The sequence below is a fragment of the Talpa occidentalis genome, unplaced genomic scaffold, assembly GCF_014898055.3.
Source record: "Talpa occidentalis isolate TD23 unplaced genomic scaffold, MPIMG_talOcc4v2.1 talOcc4.6, whole genome shotgun sequence".
Taxonomy (NCBI): Eukaryota; Metazoa; Chordata; class Mammalia; order Eulipotyphla; family Talpidae; genus Talpa; species Talpa occidentalis.
Window position 1 is genome coordinate 41678907 of NW_023604972.1, and position 26530 is coordinate 41705436.

A 26530-nucleotide genomic window follows, 5' to 3' on the forward strand; every position below is an offset into this window, starting at 1 on the left:
CCTAGTTGAACCCCCACATAGTATAATAGGGCAGGTCCTGACATCAGGCTGTAGAGATGACACAGGCACCATTCATCCTCTTATCATGCTCAACTCAAGTCTGACCATTATTCAAAGATTTCAAAAAGAACTTACTAAAAGGAAATCACAGTTAAAATTCTCTTAAATTATATACCGATGGCTTAAAATACTATGGGTACATTATGGAATAGTATCAGATGCACAGGAAAATGTTTATTGTGAATGACAGTTTTCATTCACTGGGAGTTTTGTTATGATCAAACTTCTAAGGGTTAGTTTCCTGTCTATACTTCTGTGCTCTAACAGAAAAGATCTCATGACACGCAGAAAGGCACATACTGGATGTATCTTTTCAGTTCCTGGCCACTGCATCGGGACCAATGGTAACGATGAAATGCTGCTTGCACCAAAGGGGCCATGACACTTCCCATGGCCGTCTCGTCACCACACCTGTTGCCTTGTCCATCGTGCTCCATTCCCAACCTAGAACAAAGGTGACACCTCACTGGTAAGAATCGTAAGGTCACAGCTTCTGCTGGAATTATGCTTTGAAAATAAGCACAGGGAAATTGGTATTTTTCAAGCTACATGGCTTTCATGGAGAAGCCACAGAAACTGTGAAATAGAGAGCAACCTTACAGGAATGCCTTTCTTATTCTATAGCTATGAAAAGCACAAGACTATTTCTACAAGTCAGTCACTCATTTAGTTTCAGTGCATGACCCCCTCACTGTTTTCAGCTCCCACATTTGGCAAGGAATGAGAGTTGTATGCTGGCATGCACTCTGCTCAAAGTGTGAACAATACTGAGAGAAGTAGGAAAGAAAAGACCTTTTCTTGCTTTATAGCTGTCAACAGTGACTTACACATGGCCAGTTTCATGGGCTACTACAAAAGCAGAAGAAAAACCATCCTCATGATTCAGGGTACAACTTCTCACGGGATGACACATGCCTGTGACTGGAGCATATCCTGTAGAGAATAACAATGGCTTTTATTTTCATTTTATGAGAAGACCCATTAAGAATTACTACTGGACCTTTGCTTCAGAGGAAAAGCTTTTCAGGAAACAGAGGCAGTATTATTTTGCTGTAGCATTGTGCCACATTCTCTTGGGAAATCCACAGGTAACGGGCTCTTAAAAGATTCATTGGCTCTGTATTTGCTCCTTTCCTGAGGGAGGGAGCTGCCCGGGGTTACCATTCTGTTCTTCCCACCAACTAAATCCTTTGTCTTTTTGCGGTAGTGAATGGTCCTTCATATCAAGCACTGATAAAGGGAGCCAGGAATTCCATCAATGTTAAAAAGGAAACCTTCTGGGGCCTCCCTGGTGGCACAGGCGGTTGAACGCTGCACTGTGAAGCTGCCCGCAGCGTCTGCAGCGCGGGTTCAATCCTGGCAGACCGGCAAGAATCCCACATGGTGCGGCAGACCTCTCCCGTCTTGCCTGCTGCTGCCCCCAGCAGTGTATTTCGTCAGTCTGCCTGTTCTGTACCCATGCATCTGGCCTGTACCCTGGTTCTTGTATAAAAATAAATAAATCTTTAAAAAAAAAAAAAAAGAAAGGAAACCGTCCGTCTACATCGGAACTGACTTTGGAAGAAAGCTCTTTGGCAACAGTCGTATCTCTTTTCCCATTCCAAACAGTTAGTGGGAATCATACTGTATTTTACAGCATCCTCTCCATACTCCCAAACAACCATTATGTTAAAGGAAAGTATAACTTATTATAGTTTTTTAGTGGCATTCAATTAACATTGTGAATTTCACAGAAGTCACTGGAAGCAGGAGAAACAAAAATGTAAGCTTGGCGGACGCATGGTGGAGTGTGGTGGTGGAGATGGAAGAGACTCAATGATGCAGGATTACTTTTAGAAAGTCCAACCCTTAGTTTTTCTTCTGTAATTATTGGAAATACCTTGCATTCCAGCAGGTCCGAAGTCTTGCCTGGTTAAGAAAATTGCATGATCATGGTGTTCAGAGTGGTTGGGATCAGATTTTTGTTGTTGGCAAGCCCAGCGACATACATTCTCCAAGCTCCTGGAGGGGTTTCCTCTTTCTATGAGGCTGATGGACTATAAGAACAAATTGTTGAAGACATACATAGCATTTTCCCAATGGCTACCTTTAAAACATTTCTCTGAAGTTAATTATTTGATACTACAGTACTTAAATAATGTATAATAATATTATTGAGGGATTATTTAGATATATACTTTCAATTGAGAATTCTAAGTGCCCATGAATATATCTTCATGATGATCATTACTACTGTGTAAAAGGCAACTGACCCATTTATGGTAAGAAGTGATGCTGAGATCTGCTATTGTGAGGTAGATATCAATCATTTGAGGAAGAATTCTAGTCTAAATATCTCCTGATTCAGCTTAGATTTTTAGTTTCATAGATGTTATGAAAGATTTGGGTATGAGATATTTTTCTTCCTAGAGATGTGAAAGTGAAAGATCTTTTGTGATAATTTTTGGGAAGGTCAGAATTAATCAACATGTGGGGAAATACATTGTTCAATGATTTGGAAAAGCTGATCAAATCTTCATTTATAGGAAGCAAATGATATAAATCTCACACTTTTGAACCTCACAGCAATGAAAAGGGTATACTCTCATCTTGCAGTTCCTTTAGATGGATGGACATTCCTTAGAAAATTGTTAATATCCCATTATAGTGAGGAGTTAAAAGTTCAGAGGGAAAGGCCCCATCCTTCCAGAACCCAGAAGTCTTGCTTCCCACAGAAGTTCTGATAGGATGAGAAACTGAACTTGGAAGCCATAATTAGTCCCTACTTGGCTGACCGACTTGAGAGTTTCATTACATTTCAGCAAATGTTATTATCATTGTTTACATTCTTAGTAAAACTAGTTTGGTTTGTTGTATCTGATCACATACTTGTCCAAACAAATGATTTAACAACCAATAGAAGACTGTTAACATCTCCAGCTGGAGTTGACTTGTTTCAGTGTTGGTGACACAAAATAGGTCAGTTTATGTGATAAACTAAGATCAGTGACACCATCTCATCAGAAAATATGTGGATTTAAATATATCATGAAATGCAAACACATGGATTATTTCCTGTTTGCAAAATATATAATTTTATCAGTATTTCATAACTAGGAGGATTAATTATGGGAGGGGGGCATGTAATTTAAAGATCAAGAAAATTTCCAAATTAGTTACATCCCCTATGCTTTCTTCTCAAGCGAAGAAACTATTTCATCAATTTCATTATTTCCAGAGGCAGGGATCGTTTAGGTCATTTTAAAGCCAACCAAAATTAGTTACATGAAATGCATTTTACACGATTTTGAAACAACTTTTTGTATTCACAAGGATTAAAGGCCTCTTAAATGTAAAAAAAAAAAAAAATGAATGCATAATTCATTTTTATAAAGTAGAAAGATATACATGTAAAACATTGTTTTTAACAAATCGAGAGAGAGCAAGGCTCTTTGTTATTTTCTTCACTGATATATTCGAATAACCTAGGAAGTGGCACACACAGGCACTCAATCTAAATGTTTTGAATGAATAAATACAGCATAAATTTGACAATAATGATAGGCTAGGGACATTCTCTTTCATCACAATGATATCCATTTGTTTTCATTCATACAGTCATGGCTAAAATTAGGATAACCATCTATAATTCCCTTAGATAGAGGAGGAAAGCAAATGGTAATAACACAAAAAAATCATTCATTATCTGCCCAAACTTAGAAAGCTTCATTCATAGTAGCAGTTTCTCTTTCTTAGTCCTGGAGTCTACATAAGACATATCTACACCACACATCAGCTATCAGGTCATCAATTTAATCTATTTGCTAATTCAGTTCTTAATGTTCATAGTTCACATAATTGAAGACACTTTTACCTTTGCATAACCCAGCATTATCATGCGCACCAGGACCACATTTATATGCACTCCAAGGGATTCATCATGGTAAATTTCATTCACCTAGAAACAAAACAGATAGCTACTAAAAACACAAAAGATTATGAGATGCATAACATTTAAGGGGTCAATCTTGTAATCCCAACTGCTGGAAACAAATCACTTTTTAAATTTGGTTTAAGCTGAACTCTAAAATGAGATAAATTATCATTTGGTAAGTTATAACTTACCAAACTCTGATAACTTACCATAAATTTGGATTAGTTCTTAGATATGTGAATTACTGATTTCATAAACTACACAATGCCAGAAACATAGTGATTATTCTCTAAAAGGGCTTCATTGAACTATTTTAGAGTTAAAAAAAGTCCATGTGTGCTATAATCCACACATAACATTCACCAAAGGCAACCACAAAGGGTGACTTTAGTGATGTGTCTGTTACCTGTGAGTGGCCTAAAGATGTGCAGGAAACAGCAAGGATTTGCTTCCAGTGCCCATGTACCCATCAGTGGTGTGACATGTGACTGGGGAGCCATGGAAATGGAGCTGGTGTGCAGGGATTATGTATATCTGCCAGTCAGTAAATGAACTGCCTTCCCAGTGCCCCCACCACCATCACCAAGGAGTGGGTCATCTCAGGCAACAGTTATTTAGAAGCCCTGAAGTATAGAAGTCCTTCAATATTTGAATTAATAAGGACACTTAATAATGCATACCTGTCAGCCCTGTGTACAGCTTAGAAGAGCAAAGTTCTATCAATGCTTTTTATTTAAAGTTAAATAGTCATACAAGTGATTTGATTATACTTTAAAATCATAGACATTAGAATGTAAGCATCCTCCATGATCATAGTGCAACATTTATACAGAAGAAGAAGATGAAGCTGCAGAGATTACCTAACACGTGAAAACACTCAGTAAATTACTGGTAAATAAATATCTAAAGCATCATTGTACCTTTTGATTAAGCTAATGCAAAATCACTGTGAATAAAGTTTACTTAGTAAGTTGGCAAAACACTAGCAGAAATGAGAAAGGTGGAGTTGTCAGGTTAGATTACAAAGTTCTTAGTTGTTCCCGACAAAAGATACCTGATATTTGCCACCATAACTAATAGAGTGATAGAAACCGATTACAATTCACTTTGAGGTCCAGAACACTTGGATGGTAGGTGCAGCAAATTGAAAAAATACAACGGAAGATACTTATAATCTTACAGAAAGGCTTCAAAAAGAAATACAACTCACAAAAAATAAAATGATGTAAAAAAAAAAAAAAACAAGAAATTTATGAAATACCACACAGACCAAGAAACTGACCAAGAAATCTCAAATGAAATGTTTCCAGAATCTGATGGAACTGCACCAAACTCCTTAAAAATCAAGACCTTAAATATAGATTAAAAGCATACTTATTGAATTTGTAAATGGAACAAAAAAGGGAAGAACAGCTAGGATTTAGTTTACACTGAAGATGACAAAGTGTAGTTTAACAAGAAAAGATGTAGAGTCCTTTTAAGTGAAAAAAAAATGCATGTGAACATAAGACATGTGCATTTGGACATGCACATACACGATAAGACCCAATGGTAAGACCCCACTTAATCACTGTTCAAGAGAACCTAAAGAGTGAGAAACCATCTGTCACACACTTTTGTACCACACAGGGAGCACATGCTCAGCTGTTCCACTCCAGGTCAAAGTATATCTGAAGTGTTTAGTTTATTTCTTGTGTGAGTTGTCTTATAAAATAGATACTGACAAACACAAATGTATCCAGAGAAGAGCAAAAAGCAAGGAGTGACGAGCCTAGAAAACGTGTTATGTAAGTTGGGTGGGGAGATGGATGGCGAAGAGCTTGACACTGGAAACTTAATAGTCTCAGTATTCATTTTGGTTCAAGCCCTCACTGCTTAGGTGGTCTTCATCTTTCTGAAACTCAATAAATAGATACAATAAAAATACTACTATCTCATAGGCTGTATAAGGATTAAAAGATTTAATTGATGCATTAAGATTGTTAAAAAAATTATGAATGAGAGAGAAAAAGGGAATTAAGAAATGAGAGGGGTATAGGAAATAGAAAATGTAAAGATGATTTACTAGTCACTATCCAGAAAAGGGGCTCTATTAATTCTGTACAGCTAGAGAAAACAAAACATAAGTTTACACTATAAAAGGGGTATATAAAGAAAAATGAATGCTACGCAAAAAACTATAGTTTCTTATGACCATTTGGCCATGGGCAGATTCTCTTATCTTATTACACTCCTCATACTATCTTATTGAAGACTAACTACCCCCTTCTTTCTGTATTATTAATCTGGTATGAAATTCCTAACAAAATAGTTCCAAAACAAGTACAAAGTGTAAAGACAGGACTGCTACTAACAGATTTATACTCTAAGACATATAGACATAATATAAGAGTTGGAGAAATAATAAGTATCACAGCTTAAAATATTCAAAGACTTGGATTCTGGTCCCAATTATGCTAGTAATAAACTGAGTGACCTTGGGTTGGTCATTTATCCTCTCTGAGTCTATTTTCTCATTAGTAAATCGTAATCGTACTTGCTCTGCCAGCTTCACAAGATTGCCACAAAACAAAAATAAAAATCACGTTAGACACAGCCACCTAGCCACACAAAAAGTTTCAAAGATTTGTGGATCTATCTTCATAGCCGACCTGAAAAGAGAACCAAAAAAATATGACCCCATTTCGTTTTTATTGAAAACGACTTCAAGACATTTACCCTTGAAATTTGTTTAAACTCAGTTGAAAGAAAGGTGTCATTTAAAGTAGCAAATATGAGAAAAATCAATTAACACTAATTTTTAATTTTTTAAAAAGATTTATTTATTTATTTATTTATGCATACAAGAACTTGGGTACTGCCAGAGGTGTGGGGGGTGAGAGGATTCACCAGAGACGGAGCGGGGAACAGAACAGGCAGATGGACTGAAATACACTGCTGGGGGGAGCAGCGGGCGAGTCAAGAGAGCTCTGCCTGCTGTGCCATGTGGGTATCTCCCTGGCCAGGGATCAAACTCGTGCTGTAGTGGCTGCAAATAGCTTCATAGGTTGCGTCTTAACCCCTTGTGCCACCAGGGAGGGCCTAACACTAACTTAAAAAAAAAATACCATTGAAATATTGTTCCAGCAGGTGGCAGTATGCACATTGTAGAAGGTGGTAAAGGACAGGCTGTGTAATACACCTGAATGTATTCTATAGTTACATACTAGTTGTTGTGTCTGCTTTTTCATGTTTACACATAAAAAAGTCACTGCCTTAAAATTAAATAAGATTTGTAAAATATTCTAACTTGAGGACAATATTAAGTCATCTTTCTCTTAAAAACAAAGAAAAACATTGAAGACAATTTTAATTAGATTGTTCTTCAGTGTCATCTGATTAAAACATTATAGAAAGGCATAAAAAAACTCTCATGATCTGGCTTTAAATTAATCACAAATTTAAACAATCAATAAATGATAGACATGATAAGAAATAAATACATATCATATTGAATGAACCATCTGAATCTGTCAGATGAATGAAAATGATATTTAAGGAAGCAGTTTTACAAGTCTTAATGAAAATTAAAGCCGTTTTCCCCTAAGTAATAGCAATATCAACAACAAACAAAATGAAAAGCTAATGTGATACAGTGCACTCCAGAGATCAGACACTGTTCTAAATACTTTATCTGTATTAACTCAAGGAATCCTTGTAACAACTTCAGATATATCATTGTCTCTATTATACAGCAAAAGATATTGAGGACTGCAGAGGCAAAATAACTTGCTTAAGGTCACACAGTACCCCGAGAAAAGAATGCACACCTTAGCTTTCTCACTCCTCAATTAGTTTTTACCATATTCCACTATATGGAAGGATTCCCTTCTGCCACCACACTGTCACTGTGCATAGAAGGTGTGGTTTTAGAATAATCAACAGTGATTTGCTACTACTGAGTTTAAGACATTAGCGTGGACCCATATTGAGAAAGAGAACTTAAAAACTTCACTTCCTTTTCATAATCTTCATTTAAATTTTAAGAAAATGAGGAACTGGACTCTGAAATTACTAAAAATAAGGATTTTGTGATGATCAGTATAAAGGTATTCTTCAAAAAATGCCAAGAAAAAATAGAGAGGTGCTAGAGCAGATCACTGCAGAAACTGAAAAGGCAAGATAATGCTATTGAAATTTATAACCAGTGTTTTGAGTTGTAAAGAAAGCATTAAGCATTAACATTCTAAGAAGTCAGGTATTTGACACTACCTAATGCAAATCAAAGTTTGTCTACGCAAAATTGAATAAACTCTCACCATGGAGCCAGTCTATTGGAGCATGGGTAGATTTTCTATGAGGTGTTCAGGGTTGAGCCCAGTCTTTATTAAATTAGCTGAAAGAAGGGGTAAACAGAACATTAATTCAATTTTCAGATGACCTTAAATTGGAAGGGATTGCCAATGATGTGAGGGGGGAGAAAGGTAAAATCAAATCAAGTATTCCTTTCCTTGAAAGGAAAATTCCTTCCAGGTTTGTTCCCGGACAGGACAATTTCTCCCAGGACATTTCCCTGGCAGGACAATCTGACCTGCTTTGTCTGACTAGTTGATGAACAGCTTTGTATGGCTTCAACACAGCAACAATCATTTTTCTTTCAGATGGGTGGATTAGATCTTGAGAGGCAGTGTAGCTGAGTGGTTAAGAGTCTGGGTTCAACAGCCAGATCGCCTGGGTTCAATCTTAGTTACATGATGTTGTTCATGTTACTTAGCTCTCGGCCTCAATTTTCTCATCTGTAAAATGGGCTAATTTTAGTACTGTCTATACAGGATTGTTGAGAAAGCATATATGAGATCATGTATGTGTGCACAACTTAATGTTGTCTGTCCCTTGCAAATATGGAAACAAAAATTGTTAGCCATCATTAGAATTATTATTTACCAAAGCAGCAAATAAGTGGTACAAATGAATATTTTTTTTAAAAAGAGACTTTTAGTCTTATTAAGTAATGATACAAGAGATTAGGTAATTTTAGCTGAACATAAATAATTATGAAGTGGCTAGAAAGAAATACATTATCCACAACTATTCCAATATCTCTATAGAGCTAAAAGTTCCATATATACACCTACTGTACTTGATTTACAGCTCCCATCTCTGTTATATTTCCTTTACTCAGAGTAGATGGCTGTCTGCCAACCTGACAACTCCTCTTCCCTCACCTTCAATCTCCGACCAATAATAACTATTGATAGTTCTTATGAATGGTCTTATCAAATCTTTACAGAAGAGTTGCTATGTGCCCAATTACTCTAGGAGCAAGGAACTGAACAGTAAATGATTTTGAGTCTCTGTTCTTATCATGAGTATATTCTAATAAGTAAAATAGACTATAACCATGGAAAAATCAAATACAAAAAGGCAAGGAAGCAAAATAATCTCAGAAGGCTATGAAGAAAATAAATCTGATGAGACAGAGGAGAGCAGACAGAGGGTGAAGCTTTTTGACAGGAGGAGACCTATGGGCAGGAAGGACATGGCTGTGAACCTGCTTGAGGAAGGAGCACTCCAGGCAAAGGGGAAAACAAGTGCAAAAACAACATTATCAAGAAAGCTCAAACCCTTATACAGGACATGTTCTAATCATTATGTTAAAAAAGATATCGAGGTCCAGAGAAGTTATATAATTTTTTACCCCAGAGGATTAGCACAGACAAAATTCAAGTAAGTCTCTGTGATAACAGAGCTTATTCTCTCTTCATAGCTACCTGTCTGTCTTTTTATTTCTGTGACAGTGTAAGTGCTAAGTCTGAACCTTCCTCTAAGGCTCCTTCCCACATCCTAAAAAGCAACTCATTTTTCTCTATTATTTTTTTTGGAGTTCTTCTCTCACTTTTACTAATTATCTCAAATTTCCTTCATCATGCAAAACTAACACAAGAATTCTGCACCATTTTTTTTTAAAGTAGAAAGGTTATCTTTTTTTTTTTTTAAAAAAAGATTTATTTATTTATTTAAACAAGCACTAGGTACAGTCAGTCAGAAGCGTGGGAGGGTGAGAGAATTCACCAAAGCCAGAGCGGGGAGCAGAGCAGACAGAAGGACCGAGGTACACTGCTGAGGGGAGCAGCTGGCGGCAGGAGAGGTCTGCGCGCCATGTGGGACCCTCCTCCGGTGGCAGGGGAGCAGCTGGGGATCAAACCGGTGCTGCAGAGGCTGCGGGCAGCTTCGCAACCCAGCGCTCAACCGCTGCGCCACAGGGGAGGCCCTGCACCATTTTCTTTAGAAAAATTATTTCCCTTTTCTCTGTCCAGCCCACATATTAGTGCATCTCAAAGTTTTGGTTTAATTCTCTTTTCTTCTCATATATTTCTCATCAATATTTCTTTTTTTCTTTTAAACATTGTTTTTATTTATACAGGAACTGGGGTACAGGCCAGAGGTGCGGGAGGGTGAGAGAATTCTCCAGAGACAGAGTAGGGAGCAGAACAGGCAGATGGATCGAAATAAACTGCTGAGGGAAGCAGTGGACAAGACAGGAGAGGTCTGCTGCACTTTGTGGGTATCTCCCTGGCTGGCTGGGAATCGAACCCTCACTGCAGAGGCTGTGGACAGCTTCGCAGCACTGCGCTGAACCCGCTGCACCACCGGGGAGTCCCTCTCTCCAATATTTCATCCACTGCAATTTCTTCAACCAATATCTACATGCTGATGAATTCCAAATGTTTATATCTATAACACGGATTCGCCTCTCTCATGCTCCAGAGCCATCTGCTCAACTGTAGTAAACAGATCTATATCTATTTGAAATGTACCTATATCTCAAAGTATCTTTGCCTTCTCCTTAAAAACCTGCTCCTTTCTGAATATTCTATCACACTTAAAGACTAAACCATAAGTAGTAAAGAAACAAAACTAACGAATGAGTGAAACAAAACAAAACAGAAAAACTCTCAAGACTAACAATATTGGTTACCAGAAGGAAAGAGGGCAGGGCCAGAGGGTAATTTGGAACCTTTGGGTGGAAACTAAACTTTGGTGGTGAACAGAATTCAGTATATACAGATGTTGATTTATAAGGCTGTTCACCTGAAACCTCATGTTATCTACTGATTTTACTTAAAAAAAAAAATTTAAATAAAAAATAAAGGAGGGCCTCCCCGGTGGTTCAATCCTGGCCGGCCAGGGAGACACCCACATGGCGTGGCAGACCTCTCCTGTTTCTCCTGCTGCTCCCCTCAGCAGTGTATTTCAGTCAGACTGCCTGTTCTGCTCCCTGCTCTGTCTCTGGTGAATCCTCTCACCCTCCCATGCCTCTGGCCTATACCCTAGTTCTTGTATAAATAAAAAATAAATCTTTTTTTTAAAAGAACAAACTAAATTAAAAAAAGTAAAAGAGGCCTCCCCGGTTGGCGCAGCGGTTGAGCGCTGGGTTGCGAAGCTGCCTGCAGCCTCTGCAGCGCCAGTTCAATCCCCGGCTGCTCCCCGGCCACCGGAGGAGGGTCCCACATGGCGCGCAGACCTCTCCTGCCGCCCGCTGCTCCCCTCAGCAGTGTACTTCGGTCCTTCTGCCTGCTCTGCTCCCTGCTCTGGCTCTGGTGAATTCTCTCACCCTCCCACACTTCTGACTGTACCCAGTGCTTGTATAAATAAATAAATAAATCTTTAAAAAAAAAAAAAAGTAAAAGAATAATGAACAGAAGATAAAATCTGCCTTAATTTCTTCCTCCTCTCCAAGTACCCTAGCCAATCTATCACCAAGTCCTGCAGACATCTCTCAGACCTATCCCTTCCTGTCCAACTCCACATTCAGCAGCTTAGAATGCATCCTTTTCAGGTAGATGCTATAATAACCACTTAAAAGTTTCACACATGCTTTGGCTCAGGAAATTAAGGCCGATTTTCTAGTTCTCCAGAAGATCAGATTATCAGGAAAAAGTGCTTATTTTTAATAATCATGAGACTGTCATTTTCATTAATTATGATTTACCTCCTTTAAGCATCAAAGAAGCTTTGGGTGGATCAAGAATTGGCAATTTAGAAGGTCTTGCAACCCTACCTGCCTTTGGACAGTGGAAACATACTAAAAGTTCAAGTAGAATTGATTTCCTTTCCTTTCTCTCCAACAATGAGAAAGAGGATTTCCTCACCAAGTTGAAAAGTTTTTCTATGTTTTAGGACTCTGGGGAAAATAAAGTTTGGAATAAGCCTGTGAAAAAATATTTACACTGATTTTTCAGTAAAAATCAAAGGAACCTTTAAGACAGTACACTGTGTGGATAGCATGTGGTGTCTCTTTAATCTGTGATGTGGGAAATTTCTTCAAGAATGATGGGTCCAGGACATTAAAGGAAAGGTGTGCATGTTTATATAAGATGTGCATGTAGCTGAATTGTATGTTGAGGCAGGGAGGGAGAGTGTAAACCATAAGGAATTTGGAATCAGATAAACTGTGGTTTGTACCATTATTCTGGCCCTTAGCTACTATGTGTCTATGTTCAGAGCACACCATCTACCAGAATATCTTCCTTCAAATCATTCCAACATCTTCAGAATTTTCTTTTAAATACAAATTAATCATGTGACTCTTTTTAGAACTCTTTATGACTGTTCATCAGTAAACTCCTTGGTGGGAAATACATATTTCTGCAGCTAGTCACACCTTCACTCTCTAGCTTCATATTCTGCCATTCCCTTAAATACTACAGTTTTATCTACAAATGAACATCCAGTGACTCTAAAGGTACCATAAGCTACCACTTCAGTATCTTCTCCAACCTGTTCCCCATCTTCCAAGAAGCATCTTCTCTTTTTCGAGGCAGGAAATGCCAACTGATTTTCTAAATACCAACTCAAATAACACATCCTCTAAGAAAACTTCATCTGCCACTAGTATTATTTACCAAACCACACCTTCTTTTTCAATTATATTTACATAATTGAAGTACTTTGTGGCTGAATCTTTTGAAACAGCAACACATTTTATTATTTTTATTTCATTTGTTTATTTCACGTGCCAGAATTAGGTCCTTGTGAAAGCAGTAACATTTTATTAACTTCTCCCTCCCTACAATCTAATAGAATTTGACCTGAGAGGAAATGTATTCTAGGAAAATAAATGCCTAGATAAATTTGTAAATAATTGTTGTATTGATGTATCATTGGTTTATATCATTGTTAGTTTGGAAGTACAGGATCTCTCCCTCAGGTGTAGTCACTGTATCACACCCACCATTAAAGCATCCATAGTCCTTCCCCATAGTCCACTGTACTCTGTCTCCACCCCGTATGGCTAGAGACTTGATGTTTATTCAAATAGAAGAAATGAATGAGAATTCAAATAGAAAACGGCTACCTGATTTGCTCAGGTTGCCTGAACAAGTTTGCGCCTCAGATAAATCTACCTTGCACTTGTATATTCAATCTGTTCAGAAACATTAGTTAAGAAGTCAAAAGCCATGTGGAAATTTAATCATCACTAAGTAACCGGTAACCACACATATTTGCTAACTCTTGAATATAGACATTAGTGATTTGTTACAACTAGATTTCTTCTGTGGAGTATATATTTTCTCTTAGAAATATTATGTAGGGAAGCTTGCCATGCCCAGATAAAGCATTTATTCAATCAGTTCATTATCTATCAAAAGTAGCCAATTTAAATAAAAAAGTTTAATTAAAAACCCAAGAAACCAAAATAGTGAATTTATTATATAAATAATTAATGAAATTTTTCCTAATTATTAATGATCACGTGGAAGTACAACATTGGTTTTCACACAAGGAAGTATATTTTCAAGTGAATTTATTTGATAAATTCTAAGTTATTAATCTCAGGAGATTCAATTCTCTGAAGGCACTAAAAATCTTACAACACAAGATAGATTCAGATCACTTCATAGATTTTAGCAAATGACAAGGAACCTGCCACAATTAGCAAAGTGTTGGTGTCAGGGAACATCTCATCCATTGACAGAAAACAACCCACCCTCTTTAACCACAAAGTCTGCTTCATCACCTTGTTGAGAAGAATTTTAAACCAAGTTACTAGCTGATTTGACTCAATATACTGAGTAAATGCATTCTTATCTCAATGACATGAAGGTATTCTAACAAGACACAGAACATGTACAGGAAAGACATCAGAGTTTTATGTGGTAAGGGATATACAAAATACCTCAACTTTATAACAGAAGTCAGCAAAGCTTAGGAAGTACTGGGCTCTGAAGGCAGAAAGATCTATCTAGACTCATGTCTTGGTTGTGCTGCCGATTAGCTATCGACTCCTGAAAAGTCACCTAATTTATCAAAATCTCAATCTCCTCATTTATAAACTGGGACTAAAAATGAATAATCTTAAGGCTGAGGGGAATTACATAACTCATGTAAAGCACTTCGCACAAGAACAGATACGGAACAGACTAAATATAGGTTGGTAGTAGTAAAAGCCTTTATCCTTAACCTTAAATCATTCTTTGGAACCTGAATCCGAAACTAGATGATTATCAAACACCTTCAAAGATATCATCAATAACCTTGACTCTCCATGATCATTTTTTTTTTCATATACTACCCCATCTACGTATAATGGCACAGTCATTCATCAGAGTTCAAATTGAGCTAAAGAGTTAGAAATTTAGCAAGAAAAGTTAATACATGGTTAAATTCCTTCCTTTCCCTTAGTCCGCTATTTTGATCCACTGGGCAAGTGGATTAATGCTATCACAAATATGCTCATGTTATTGCAATGACCACTGTCCTATAATCCATCATCTCTTGCACAGATACTGACACTTGATTTCTAATTGGCTTGTCTCCGTTTTCTGTAAGCCTCTCCAACGTATTCACTATAACACAGAAAGAGGCACTCAATGGCTTTTTACTGACTCACTTAAAATTGAATTCAAGCTTCTCCCATGACTTGAAAGATACTTGTCTTCTTTTCCAATTTCCACCTGGCTCCTTGCACAGTGACTTTCTTTTAATAGTAAGGCAGACACTCAACCTGTTCAATGATTGCCTCTTTCTTTTAAAGTTTCAATTTAACATCACTCTTGGGAGAAAACTTTCTTGACCATCATAACTATGCATAATCCCTACTAGCCATGTGCCCTCTTTTTCCCTTTACAAGCAAACAGTTGGTTCTCTGCATAGTTCTTTTTTTTTAAGATTTTGTTTATGTATGCATACAAGAGCTGGGGCACAGGCCAGAGGTATGGGGGGGTGAGAGGATTCACCAGATACAGAGTGGGGAACAGAACAGGCAGACTGACGGAAGTACGCTGCTGAGGGGAGCAGCGGGCGAGCCAGGAGAGGTCCGCTGCGCCACGTGGGTTGCCCTCTGGCCAGCTGGGGAATCGAACTTGTGCTGCAGCGGCTGCGGACAGCTTCATAGGTTGTGTCTCAACCTCTTGCGCCACCAGGGAGGACCCCCTCTGCATAGTTCTGATATTAACATCTCACAGGTTCATTTGATTTCCCCACCAATCTGTAGTCTTGGTATGGGCAGGAAATAAGTATTTGTGTTCAACACTATATATCTGGTGTTTAGCATTAAGATACATATAAAAGATGGAATCAATTACAATTTATTGAATTAGTACTATGCAGCAAACACTGCTTTCGATGTTGCCAGCAGGAAGTATAACAACTACAGCAACTACACTCCAGCAGACACATGCTAGAGAACTGCTGCCAAGGAAGTCACATATTTTATACTGAGGGAATAATCTATGGAAGGTTCATAGTAGATTATAGTTGCTCATGGTCTTGATCAGTAAAATATCACCAGAAAAGATAGAAATGGCTTAGCAGAGAGAGGAAGGAACAGTGGGAAGGAAGTTATTTTGGAGAGACTGAAAAAACAAAGATATGACAGTAAATTTGAATTGTCAAGATATCCACTATCATTGTTTTGATTCTGCACATGACAGAAATTGTAAAAAGATGAGTGTTTGTGAAACTTATTCTTATTTCTGATCTTACAGCAGTTACTGTAACCAAAATAGTGAAGCATTATGTGTGCTGCTAGCTTCTCATCTATAAAGTGAAGGATTATATTAGTATGTCTGTTAGGGCCTTGAAAATGAAAATCCCAGGATTTTTGGGTTTTCTTTAATTTTATAAGTATCTTTAGGGTAGAGATCACTATACTGATGATTCAATAAATGTTTAATGAATTAATTCAGTTTTGCACAAAAAAAGCTACTTTGGTATTTTAGGTAGTATTTTCAATACATATGGATTTCATATTTTGATGGCAATTTATTAGTGATTGTGAAAACTAACACAAGATCTAGTTTACGGATTGTTTGACAAGGAAGCAAGTTAGGTGGGTTCATTTTAATCAATTTTGAAATGTTACTATTTCTCTAGCCTTTCCTTTATAGTCAAAATGGTCATATTAAACAAGAAAGCATAGCAAAAGACAAAGAAAGGATAACGATAAGATAGTGATGCTTTCAAACATCACCACCAAGATATGTAACACTGAATATGTGAATATGTAAAGAAGGAAATGTGCCAGTTATTTGTAGAGTTAGGTAAATATTAGTTAAATACTGTATTAACTGAAAGAAATTCTGGCTTCCAAAAGGATTAGAATTCATGGAACATGTATCTTTAATGTTCTTTTAATTGACTTTAACCTAATAATTTGGTAAAAATTTACCAGTTCTAATTAAAAAACAAGTCATGACTTTATAGCACCAACTTGTACTTCTCTCAAATCAAACTAATATTTAGAAGTCATTTCCATTTCCTCGCCTCTACCAAACCCTGTGCTGCCTGGTCTTAACCTGCCAAGAAATTCTTTATACCATCACAATGATTTAAACATAGTGAAAATATATCTATTGCTGGCTGAAGGACTGGCTTTTTAAATAGAACTGATCAAAGAAGAGAAACCCTCCATGGGGAGTTGTATAATTGCTATCGATTTTCGTATTTATTATTTTCTGGATGTGTTCACCAACCAGGAAGCTCCACTCTGTCTTCTTTTAGTGATTATTACCACCACATTATTTTTCCTTAAGACTATTTCAAAAACTTTAAATAATTTTGATAACTCTACCTCAATTTTATTAACATTTTAAAACCTTTGTTTCCTCTAGGAAAATGGTAATAATTCCCATCTTCTAATATACTTGGGAAAAAAATACACAACACCCAATAAATTCTGGTTTACTTCTTAAACACTGCTTTCATGATATCATTAAGCTGATGAAAAGCCTCCATCTGTCATTTATGTGCTCTTTTTTGAATCCAGAGTCTGTCTCCCAAGATTGTTTAGAATCTACCTCCATGCTATCTTCATTTGTTCATTTATCCAGTCCTTCATTTAACAGATGTTTAACATTTAATAACTTAGGAACCCTTTTTAAGATAAGAAAATATGAAATAAGAAATACAAGCTTCCCTTATAAAAAGGAGCTCAGTTTAAGTTGAAGGAACAATCATGACACAAGTCACTTGACTCTTAAAGTACTCCCTTAGTTCAGAAGCTCGATAGGAAAGATCATTTGGATTCTGGAATGGAATTTAAATTGACTATCAGGTAAACTAAAGAGAGAATGTATTTGCTGACTAGTCAATTAAAGTAAAGGTACCAAATGAGATGAAAGGAATTATGCTCTTTTCTCCTCTTCAGTAACACATTTCTCTCCAAATGAAGGCCAGGAGATAAGACGTTTTTGCTGTCAATTTTCTTTCGCCGTCTCTGCCTGTGAACTTATGTGACGTGAAGAAAACCTCTACGTTTGTGTAGGGGTTGAGTCTGGTGAGCCACAATTTTACATAGCCAAGTGAGTTGTAAAGCATGGCTAGAACAAATCAAAATAATTCTAACATTGCTAAAGGTAAGAAAGAACAGTTTTCTTGGTTTCTATTAAGAAGTCTAAAATCCCATTAGAGTTTTATTAGCATAATAAAACCCTAATCAGTAAATTTGAGACAAGGACACACTCATTTCAATATCTGAGATCTCATGGTCTACAGTAGAGCTATGGGGGCTGGGGGTAGGAAAAGAAGGAAGTCAGTGTTCTGTCTCATGCTTGAAGCTGTCTACCAGTCTTCTAGGGGAATCCTAAAATTACCCAGTTGGAGAGCAGTGCGAGTTGTCTGTAAAATCTGCTAAAGTTTCTAAATCTGAGCACTATTGAAATTTTAGATGCAAAAGTCATAATTCTTTGAGGCATAGAGCTGTCCTTGTATTCTAGGATTTTTAGCAGCATATAGTTATTTTCTATGTGATAATTTGACCTTATAATAGGAATTAGTGCCAATGAACAAATCCAAATGTGTTTGAATTTCTGTACTCATTTTCCATCTCACACAGACATAGCATATGGAGAATAGCACAAATTGACATCTCAGTGAACAAAATCACATTTAATATATAGGCTGAAATATTACAAAATATAAAATTTTAGTTAATGATAATGATATTTTTTTCTTCTCCAATGTAATTGTTTAAACTTTTAAATGCAGAAAAGGAAAGGTAAAAAATACTGATGCCCTAAGAAATTGCATTAAAAGTTGAAGAGAGAGAATAGGCTTAGGTAATATATCCATTAAATCAGTATATGTATTTCATAATTTTAGAAGCTGAAATAAAAAATAAAGTGCACCACTATATCAATTAACTTTTAGAGGTATGTGGTTTATGCATTATTTCTCAATTGTCCTCTGCCAAATCACACAAAAAAAAAAATGCCAGTTTAAAGATGTTGACTAAATATCTTCTGTATATAATTAAGACTCATAAAAGAGAAATTAAGGGCAAATTTAGAGTCCTTTATGACTGCTGAACAGCCTGTGCCAAGAGTTGAGTATACTTTGCAAATATGTTGCCATAAATTGTATAATGTTGGAAAAAATCAGTCTAGTTCAAAAAACAAGCATGCACACAGAGTAATCAAGTCCAAAGCACTCTTTGTCATCTGGGATAAAAAATGATGCAGAAAGAAATATTTCATCCCTCATGATTCACATAAAGGCAGGTGGACAGAGTCCTGAGTGCTTGATTATCCCCAGAACAAAAATGAAAATCATACATAATTCATGCCATAATTCCATGACAGTTTAAAGTTTAGCATTTCCCGTGCGACAGCAGAAAACTAGATAATCACCCCAAAGAAAAAGTTGCTTCAGGCTTCCTTTATTTTTGCATTTTTGTGTGTTAACTATGCAGATCAATATTTGAATTGAACGCATTTGTATACACATTTTGGATGAGGGGCTCAGGCCTCATTCAAGCCTTTTGAGGTCTGGGTAGGCCTCACAAAGTTTCCAAAAGACACTAAGGGGAGAAATGAATTAAAAGGTCAAAAAGCCTCAAAAGGAGTCACTACTCACAATATTCATCAGGGTGAGGAGGTAGTTTTGGACATGCTCTTTGCCATGAAAACGAACCACAGAGTCATCCACGCCCAGCAGCACCTCAATGTTGTAATCGGTTTCTCCTGCGTGTCTGCGACGCCTCATTGTTTCATTCAGCTGCTGGTCAATGTTGCTGTAAATAGTACCTAGGTCATCAAGGCCTTCCAGATCCGACTCTATTAAGAAACAAAAGGAACTCAGGCATTTCAGTTTCCCCAATGGGCCTTCTGATACCTTCTTACAAAAAAAGATTCTTCTTGGGTTATAATCTTCTCGCATTATAATACATAGTCAGAGATGCAACTTTTAACTTTATTCCTTACACAATGCTCATGTGATGATCAGACAGACCTCCTAAAAATTCAATATAGAACAGCAGCAGTGAGGGTAAAATAATAATAATATATAGAAGCTGTGCCCAAATGCCAGACTGAATGCTTCCTGTAGGTAAGGGTTATTTAATCTTCCTCTAGCTGTATCCCAGAACAAAGCCGGTTAAGTAGTTGTAAAGTAAATGGAGATTATAAACAAAAAATTTGTGTTGATAAATTAACAGTGGTTATTTAATTTATTGTAATCATGGTGTATAGAATATGTATCACATAAATCACTGCTTTCGTCAGTAGCCTTAACTTAAAAATAAAATCATAGCCTGGCTACACAATAGCAGCTAGTGGGAAGATGATCAGTCACCACATTACTTTATTCCTTCTGAGTTTTGCTTCCCAGTGACAGCTGCTTTAGAGAAGTGGGTGCTCAAAATGTATAGCCACGTAACCCTACAGGTCTCCACATTAGTACTGACTATTACTTGGATAGTGGGTCATTTTAATTATTGTATATGTGAATCTGTGAGATACTAAAAAAGTCAATGAGAAAATTACTTACATCTGAAGAAAAGTAAAAGTGTCAACATTTTTTGATCTTATGTAGCCAAAGGAATTTATATTCTTTTATTATACTTTCTAAATGTCTTTTAATTTTTTATTTTCTTTAAAAAACCAAGAGTTGAAAACATTATTTACCTTAAAATAATGGCTGAAGTTCTATTCCTTTTTCTTCCTCCTCAGAGAATCTAAGTATGGGGGAGTCTTTTGTAGACACACCTATTTTCTTCCAAGGGGCACATGACTGACTCTCAAATCAACTTTTTCTAAACAAAATCCCTATATAAACAGAGCCAGTCAATGTTAATTTGGGCGCTGGTGTTAGTTTTCAAAAATTTTTAGTATATAAATAAAGGGAGATGTAAAATATGGTGTTGTTTAGTTAATCTTAATGATGAAACTTCTTTCTTGCCGCATTTGCTGGTATCAATCATGACCTCTGAGTAGGCATATATATCTACACATACAAAGACACACACATAGAAACACATATATTTACAACTACACAGAATTTTATGCACATACACAGATATTCATACACACACACACACATATCTACCTACCTACCTACCTATCTATTCCTCTGGAGAGAAAGAAACAGGTATACTCAGGTTTTAATTATCTAGTTACCTGCCTTCAAATTCCCATATTTTTGGTAAGGAAAATGTTTTGATGAATTGAAAAATGAAACCAATCATTTGGATACTAAAATAAAAGGGATTTAAAACTACCAGTATAAACTGAAAGGATATTCATTTCCACCTCAAATAAATATTTTACAAACTGCTTGAATGTCTAAAACAATCATATCTAAAAAGAAGTCTTACAGAGCCAATTCTGACTCATACTTTATATGAAAGTTTATTTAATGCAGTACTGGGACCTGTAAGGCATTTGAATCAGTGTCTGACATTAATGAATAGTCATTTTCCTCTCCACATTGTGGTTTTTAGTAATGTTGAAGGGAAAAATAAAAATGTGTCTCTTGGCCTGGAAGATTGATGCCCAAGCTCTAGCCACATGGGATTAGGAGTAGTAGAAGTACAGATTTCATTCACACCCTTTCTACTTAAAAAAAATATATATAGGGCCTCCCCGGTGGCGCAGCGGTTGAGCGCTGGGTTGCGAAGCTGCCCGCAGCCTCTGCAGCGCCGGTTCGATCCCCGGCTGCTCCCCGGCCACCGGAGGAGGGTCCCACATGGCGCGCAGACCTCTCCTGCCGCCCGCTGCTCCCCTCAGCAGTGTACTTCGGTCCTTCTGCCTGCTCTGCTCCCTGCTCTGGCTCTGGTGAATTCTCTCACCCTCCCGTGCTTCTGACTGTACCCAGTGCATGTATAAACAAAACAAACAAACAAACAAACAAATAAATAAAACATGCCTCTATTAAAAAAAAAATTAAAAAAATATATATATATATACATATATATAGATAGATAGATAGTGTATGTGTATGTGTGTATGTATCAGCACCCTCTCTATAAGTATGGGCAGAACTCTGAATATGACTACACAGGTTTGAAAGCTATACTGTAATTCACTTTGACCCAAGCCCAACTGCTAGATAATCAGCTGGGAAATTTCTCCTCATTGCAGACTCACATTGGCTCCATATTACATAAATAACTCTCACCACCATCCACATCAAACAGACAGCTTTCCTCAAAAAAGTTTTAAGTGCTGTAAACCCTCATTGAGGGCAAGAGACTATACCTGCACACACCTTTACTATTCAACCTTGTCTTTTAACATGAGAATGTGAAAGGTTGTAATAGTTAATGCACAAATAGGAAATTCATACATGAGCTCTAAGTTCTAAAAATGGCTTTTTGACAGAACTGTCAGGACAGTGGCCAGTGGAAATATATAGCAATGTCATCATATCATTAAGTCCAGTGCATGAATGAAGAAGACTGAATGCTTATTTCTGCTCTAACGTACTGTTGATTTGGCCTTTGCCTCCCTATTTCAAGAGTTGATTTTCTGGAAAGAGAAGAGAATCTCTTCATTCATTGCATGAGGAATCTGGAAAGGGTGAAGGGAGTCTTTTTCTTTCAACCATTGCTTTTTATTCAACCAAGAACACTTCTATTTCTTCCTGTGCTGTACAATGTTGACTTTTGTGATTCCTGAAGTGGGCAATGCTCTGGCACTTTTTATCTATACACCTTACCATTAATTACAGACAGTTCTAAGACAATGAAATATCGTCATTAATAATGAACTTTTTTCAGTATGCTTACTTTATAATGTAATGCTAAAATGACTAATAGCATGATCTCTGTAATCAGATATAGCTGGCTTCAAATCCTGGGAATGCACATCCTACTGGTGTGATTTTACTTAAGATGCCTCACCTCTCTGAGCCTAAGTTTCCTCAGCTGTTAAATGGGATAGTTATACATACATTGCAGACTTGTGATCATCTGACTTTTGATTATAAAAAATTATACGCAGTGCTTAGATATTACTATTCAACAAGTAGTATTTGCTACTGCTACTGTGTTGATGATTTTCCATTAAAAGAAACCTTCATTTTTAAAAGCTTTTATTTTATATGTCACAAATATCTATTTTAAAATAGAAGTGAGAAAAAAATTGGCAGGAAAATCTGAACTGCTGATAATTTCAGAAAGAATGAGAATAACAGTGATCTCCTACGGAGCACTAAGTAGAAATAAGGAGAGAAAAATCTAGAATGTTTCAATTCAATGTGAAATTAGGATTAAATTCAATGAGACAAGTTTGTTTAATAGATCAAAAACATAATGAAAATTGGAAAGAGTTAGCTTATAGGCAATACTGATCTCTACACACACTTATCAAGTACTTACATGTGTGATAGACCCCAGAAGATAAAGAAAAACTTGGCATCTTTCTAGTTTTTAACTCTGGGAGCCCACAGTTGTACTAGATTCATATCCAGAAAACAGCAGAACTTGTATCATGTAGTGACAAATACACAAACTTAAATTACTTTCACAATTGGTTCTTTAGGCAGATCTAATCAGGGTACTAGAACATGTTTTTTTAATTTAATTTTATTTTTTTTAAATAATAAATTTTATTTTTATATTCCCCCATATAATTGCAAACCCCCCATTCTGACCCCAATCCCTCCCCTCCCGCCCCCCTCTAAAAAGTGTCTCTGGTTCATAGTTTTTTGTTGATTTTGATTTTCACTTTCTTATAGTTATTCATTTTCCTGGTCCCTTATTTAAGTTTTCTAGATTCCTGCTATGAGTGAGACCATCCGGTATTTTTCTTTTTCTTTCTGGCTTATTTCGCTGAGCATGATCCCTTCCAGCGCCATCCATGTTGCTGCAAATTGCATGTGTTTATCTTTTTTGAATGCTGAGTAATATTCCATGGTATATATGTACCACATCTTCTTGATCCCAGTCATCTATTTTTGGGCATTTGGGTTGTTTCCAAAGCTTAGCTATTGTAAATAGTGCTGCTATAAACATAGGGGTGCAGGTGTTCTTTGGAATTGATGTTTCTGTGTCCTTTGGGTAAATACCTAGTAGTGGAATTGCTGGATCATATGGAAGCTCTATGCTTAGTAGGTCCAGAAATTTCCACACAGCTCTCCATAGTGGTTGGACCAGTTTGCACTCCCACCAACAGTGTAGAAGAGTTCCTTTTTCTCCACAACCTTGCCAACATTTGCTGTTGCTAGTTTTTTTAATATGTGCCATTCTCACTGGTGTAAGATGGTATCTCATGGTAGTTTTGATTTGCATTTCCCTGATTACAAGTGATGTTGAACATTTTTTCATATGTCTGTTGGCCATTTGCATTTCCTCTTCAGAGAAGTTTCTTTTTAGCTCTTCTGCCCATTTTTTTTTTTTTTTTTTTTTTTTTTCTACAGAGGCATGTTTTATTTATTTATTTGTTTGTTTGTTCGCCCGTCCCGCCCACACATGCACTGGGTACAGTCAGAAGCACAGGAGGGTGAGAGAATTCACCAGAGCCAGAGCGGGGAGCAGAGCAGGCAGAAGGACCGAAGCACACTGCCGAGGGGAGCAGCGGGCGGCAGGAGAGGTCTGCGCGCCTTGTGGGACCCTCCTCCGGTGGCCGGGGAGCAGCCGGGGATCGAACCGGCGCCGCAGAGGCTGCGGGCAGCCTCGCAACCCAGCACTCAACCGCTGCGCCACCAGGGAGGCCTCTTCTGCCCATTTTTTGACTGGATTATTTTCTTTGTTGTTGTTGAGTCTCATCAGCTCTTTGCAGATTTTTGTGATCAGTCCTTTATCATTAGTGTTGGGTGCAAAAATGTTCTCCCAGTTGGTGGGGTTTCTCTTTGTTTTTGTTATTGTCTCTTTTGCTGTGCAGAAGCTCTTTAATTTGATGTAGTCCCAGCTGTTTATCTTTGCCTTCACTATCACTGCTTTGGGTGATGTGTCTGTAAAGATGTCTTTGATATGCAAATCATGTAGTGTTTCGCCTATATTTCCTTCTATGTATTTTATGGTTTCAGGTCTTATGTCTAGTTCTTTAATGCATTTTGAGTTGATTTTTGTGTATGGTGTGAGGTAGTGGTCAAGCTTCATTCTTTTGCATGTAGCAACCCAGTTTTCCCAGCACCATTTATTGAACAAACTTTCTTTGCTCCATTGCATCGTCTTTGCTCCTTTGTCAAAGATTAGTTGACCATAAATCTGTGGGTTTATTTCTGGATTTTCTATTAGATTCCATTGGTCTGTATGTCTGTTCTTGTTCCAATACCATGCAGTTTTGATGATTATGGCTTTGTAGTAGACTTTGAAGTCTGGGAGTGTGATGCCTCCATTTCCTTCTTTTATTTCAGTAGAGCTTTGGCTATTTGGGGTTTTTGGTGCTTCCATATGAATTTCATCCATAATTGTTCTATTTCTTTGAAGAATGACATTGAAATTTTGATTGGAATAGCATTGAATCTGTATATTGCTTTTGGTAGGATGGCCATTTTAATAATGTTTATTCTTCCAATTCATGAGCAAGGGATGTCTTTCCATTTCTTTGTGTCTTCTTCTATTTCTTTTAACAGTGTTTTAGTTTTCTTTGTATAGGTCCTTTACCTCTTTTGTTAGATTTATTCCCAAATATTTGATTTTTTTTGTTTCGATACTAAAAGGGATGTTTTTTTTATTTCTTCAGATTTATTGTTTGTGTATAGGAAGGCTACTGACTTTTGCGTGTTGATTTTGTATCCTGCCACTTTACTGAATTGATTGATGAGTTGAATTAGTTTTTCTGTGGAGTTTTTGGGGTTCTCTATGTATATTATCATATCATCTGCAAATAGTGATAGTTTAACTTCTTCTTTTCCTATTTGGATTCCTTGTATGTCTTTCTCTTGTCTTATTGCTCTGGCTAGGACTTCCAGTATTATATTGAAAAGCAGTGGTGAGAGTGGACATCCTTGTCTTTTTCCAGGTCTTAATGGAATTGCTTTCAGCTTTTCACCATTGAGAATGATACTGGCTGTTGGCTTGTCATAGATGGCCTTTATGATGTTGAGGTATGTTCCTTGTATCCCAAGAATTTCAAGGGCTTTTATCATGAATGGGTGTTGCACTTTGTCGAAAGCTTTCTCAGCATCTATTGATATTATCATATGGTTTTTATATTTCTTTTTGTTGATGTGTTGGATAATGTTGATTGATTTTCGGATGTTAAACCATCCTTGTGTCCCTGGAATGAATCCTACTTGGTCGTGGTGAATTATTTTATGGATACATTGTTGGATTCTGATAGCTAAAATTTTATTGAGGATTTTTGCATCAGTGTTCATTAGGGAGATTGGCACGTAGTTTTCCTTTTTTGTGTTGTCCTTATTCGGTTTTGGTATTAGTGTAATGTTGGCTTCATAGAATGTGTTTGGTATTGTCCCTTCCTTCTCAATTTTTTGGAAGAGTTTGTGAAGGATAGGCACTAATTCGTCTCTGAATCTTTGGTAGAATTCATTTGTAAATCCATCAGGTCCTGGGCTTTTGTTTTTGGGGAGGTTTTTGATTACCATTTCAATTTCGCTAATTGTAATTGGTCTGTTTAGGTGTTCTATTTCTTCTTTATCTAGCTTTGGGTGATTATAGAGTTGTAGGAATTTGTCCATCTCCTCTAGATTGTTGAACTTGTTTCCATATAACTGTTCATAGTAGTTACTAATTATTCTTTTGATTTCTGCTGTGTCCGTTGTGATTTCTCCTCTTTCATTTATGATCCTATTTATTTGTGCTTTCTCCCTTTTTTCCTTTGTGAGCCTGGCTAGGGGTTTGTCTATTTTATTGATTTTTTCAAAGAACCAGCTCTTGGTTTCATTGATCTT

At 36.9% G+C, this 26530-nt stretch overlaps 1 protein-coding gene across 5 annotated transcripts in view; it reads right to left on the minus strand.

Annotated features, from left to right (window-relative positions):
• Positions 1 to 26530, minus strand: part of ADAMTS3 (ADAM metallopeptidase with thrombospondin type 1 motif 3) — a 232680-nt gene that overhangs the window by 35551 nt on the left and 170599 nt on the right. For all 5 annotated transcript variants that reach the window (XM_054687990.1, XM_054687991.1, XM_054687989.1 and 2 more), the window contains 5 exons: positions 19310 to 19509; positions 3914 to 3997; positions 1940 to 2096; positions 888 to 993; positions 361 to 504 (listed from right to left, as the gene is read on the minus strand). In XM_054687990.1, coding sequence (XP_054543965.1) covers positions 361 to 504; positions 888 to 993; positions 1940 to 2096; positions 3914 to 3997; positions 19310 to 19509 — 691 coding nt within the window. The remainder of the gene's footprint in view (positions 1 to 360; positions 505 to 887; positions 994 to 1939; positions 2097 to 3913; positions 3998 to 19309; positions 19510 to 26530) is intronic.